The sequence below is a fragment of the Cephus cinctus genome, unplaced genomic scaffold, assembly GCF_000341935.2.
Source record: "Cephus cinctus unplaced genomic scaffold, Ccin1 Ccin1_scaffold0106, whole genome shotgun sequence".
NCBI classification, from domain to species: domain Eukaryota; kingdom Metazoa; phylum Arthropoda; class Insecta; order Hymenoptera; family Cephidae; genus Cephus; species Cephus cinctus.
The window spans coordinates 6,757-9,239 of record NW_014332842.1 but is presented as its reverse complement, the minus strand read 5'-3'; the positions used below and the strand labels follow the sequence as shown (position 1 = coordinate 9,239).

Sequence of the window (2,483 nt, the reverse complement as noted above, 5' to 3'; positions counted from 1 at the left end):
GAGAGAGGGACTTGTAGGAAGATGTGAAGAGGTATTGAAGGAGACGGTTGGAAGGGAGAGAGTGGGAGAGGAGAACGGGGAGTAGTTTTGGACAATGAAAGGTGTGAGACAGGGTTGCCCGCTAAGTCCCTTATTGTTTATTTTGTTGTTGGCGGACTTGGACGAGGAACTAGCAAAGGGTTGTTGGGGAGGGGTAGAGCTGGACGGGGGCGGGAAGGTATATTCGTTAGCGTACGCGGACGACTTGGTTTTGCTGGCGAGGGGGGAAGAGGAAATGAAGGGGATGATAGGGAAATTTGAAAGGTATATTGAGGGAAAAGGGTTGGAGGTGAATACGGGAAAAACGAAAGTGATAAGGTGTAGGGCAGAGAGAGGTAGAAGAAAGAAAACGAAGTGGTGGTGGATGGGAAAAGAAATAGAGGAAGTGACGAGGTATAAGTATTTAGGGTATGTGGTGCGGGCGGATGGAGATCAAAGAGGTCATGTGGAGGAGAGGGTGGAAAAGGCGGCGAAAGCAATGGGACAGGTGTGGCGTATAGGCAAGTGGAGGTTTAGGAATCACTGGAGTAGAAGTTTGTGGTTGTTCGATAAGCTGGTGTGGCCGGTGGTAAGCTATGGAGTGGAGATCTGGGGATGGGTAGGGAGGGAGGCGGTGGAGCGACTGCATGAGAGGTACATGAGGTGGGTGCTAGGGGTGTCAAGGAGGGTGCCAGGCTATGTGGTAAGAGAGGAGTTGCAGAGCGATGCGTTGGAAGGGAGAGCGGGGATGAGGGCATGGGGCTATGAAAAGAAGCTAGAAGAGGGAGGAGGAGGAGAGCTGGCGAGGAGATGTAGAGAGGAGATAAGGAAGAGGGCACGGGCAGGTAAGAGCGGCGAAGGATGGGAAGATGAGAGAAGAAAATTTTATGAGGGAAGAGGGTGGAATGCGGCGGAGGTGGAGAGGAAGTGGGCGGAGGGTGAGATGAGAGGAGAGGAGATGGTTAGGTTAGAAAGGATAAGGCAGGACGTGGAAAGGTGGAAAAAGGTGGTAGAGGCGAAAGGAAATAAGGAGTACAAGTTTATAAAAGGAAAGGGGGTGCCGGGATATTTGAAGAAAGGGGGGGTGGAAGGGAGTTGGCAGAGAGTGGCGAGGTTCAGGCTGGGTGAGGAGATGAGAGGGACCAGTTAATGGGAGAAGGAGGAGGAAAAAAGGTGTAGGATGTGCGGGGTGGAGGAGGAAACTTGGGAGCACGTATGGGAAGTATGCACAGCATGGGGCAGGGAAAGAGGCTGGCAGGAGGCAAGGGAGGAGGTGCTAGGAAATCAAGGTTTAGGGGGAAGGTGGATGGTGGAAATAGAAAGGTGGAGAGGAAAATTGGGGGAACGATTGGGAGAAGGAGCAGAGAGGGAGGAACCGGATGCGGGAGGAGCAGGGGGGCAGAATGGGGAGAATAGTAGTGTTGGTGCAGCGGAAACGGAGGTCGAAAGGTGGACGGATGGATGTATGGATGGATGAAGTGGGGCTCTCTCTCTCTCTCTGTCTCTCTGTGTATGTATGTCTGTATGTCTGGTGATCTGTATGGATCAGGGTTTAGGGATATAGGAGTTAAAGATAAGTGACGTTTGTGAACGGAGCGGGAGTCCGCGCTGTACCCCGCATAGAAGGGAAATAAACAGCTTTATATATATAGTAAAATAGTATTTAAAGGTAATATTTGTAGTTATTAAATAAATTTTTCACCTTGTTCCTAAATATATTTAGATACGATATTATAACCAACATTCGATTAAAAAATATTTTCAGGGAAGCACTTGGCATCTGTCGGAATCTATCCATTGGATACACGAGATTCGCAAGAACGTTGGATTTTTCATGGATATTCTCTACAAACACTTCTACGGGGAATCACAAAAACTGGCAATTATTGGACACATGCCCTCTATCCGTTCAGAAAAGACTGTTGTTCACCACGATCAGTAACATTCGGCGCAGGGGAATCTGATAAAATGTATACGTGGAATTATATATTGTACGCTCTGAAAGTCTTAAGAACTCCCCAATTCTATGGTAATAAACCTGCTCCAACAAGCATACCAAATATTCAGGTATTTTATTTTTAGTTAAATGAATATTATCAATGGTCAAATTCGTAATGTAAAAAACGTACATTTTTTTAAAAAACAAAGTTGTATGTAATACAGTAAGTTTAGCATCTGTTTTATACAAGTGCACCTGGCAAGTTAAATAGAATGAATTTAAATCGCGAACCCTATTTTCGAATTGGGTAATTATGTATCTTATCTATGGAAATTATTACATTTGTCCACTCTAATGAGAAATGAAGATGGTGTAAACGTGTTTTGGTTTCTGCACTCACTGCTTGGCTGGCAGTATAAGAACGGTCACGCGATTAGTCATCATCTTTTCCCTAGTGCTAAAGTTTACTTGCCATTAAAATAAATTATCTTGAATAAACCACGATATTGTAATAATATCAATATAA

General features: G+C 45.5%; 1 protein-coding gene across 1 annotated transcript in view; it reads left to right on the top strand.

The window, feature by feature from the left end:
• LOC107274784 (glycoprotein-N-acetylgalactosamine 3-beta-galactosyltransferase 1) overlaps positions 1–2,085 on the top strand; it is a gene marked incomplete at its 3' end in the record, with an annotated part of 31,367 nt that extends 29,282 nt beyond the window's left edge. The window contains 1 exon segment of the mRNA XM_025092076.1: positions 1,784–2,085. Within this exon segment, the coding sequence (XP_024947844.1) occupies positions 1,784–2,085 (302 nt within the window).
• Positions 2,086–2,483: the final 398 nt, after the last annotated feature.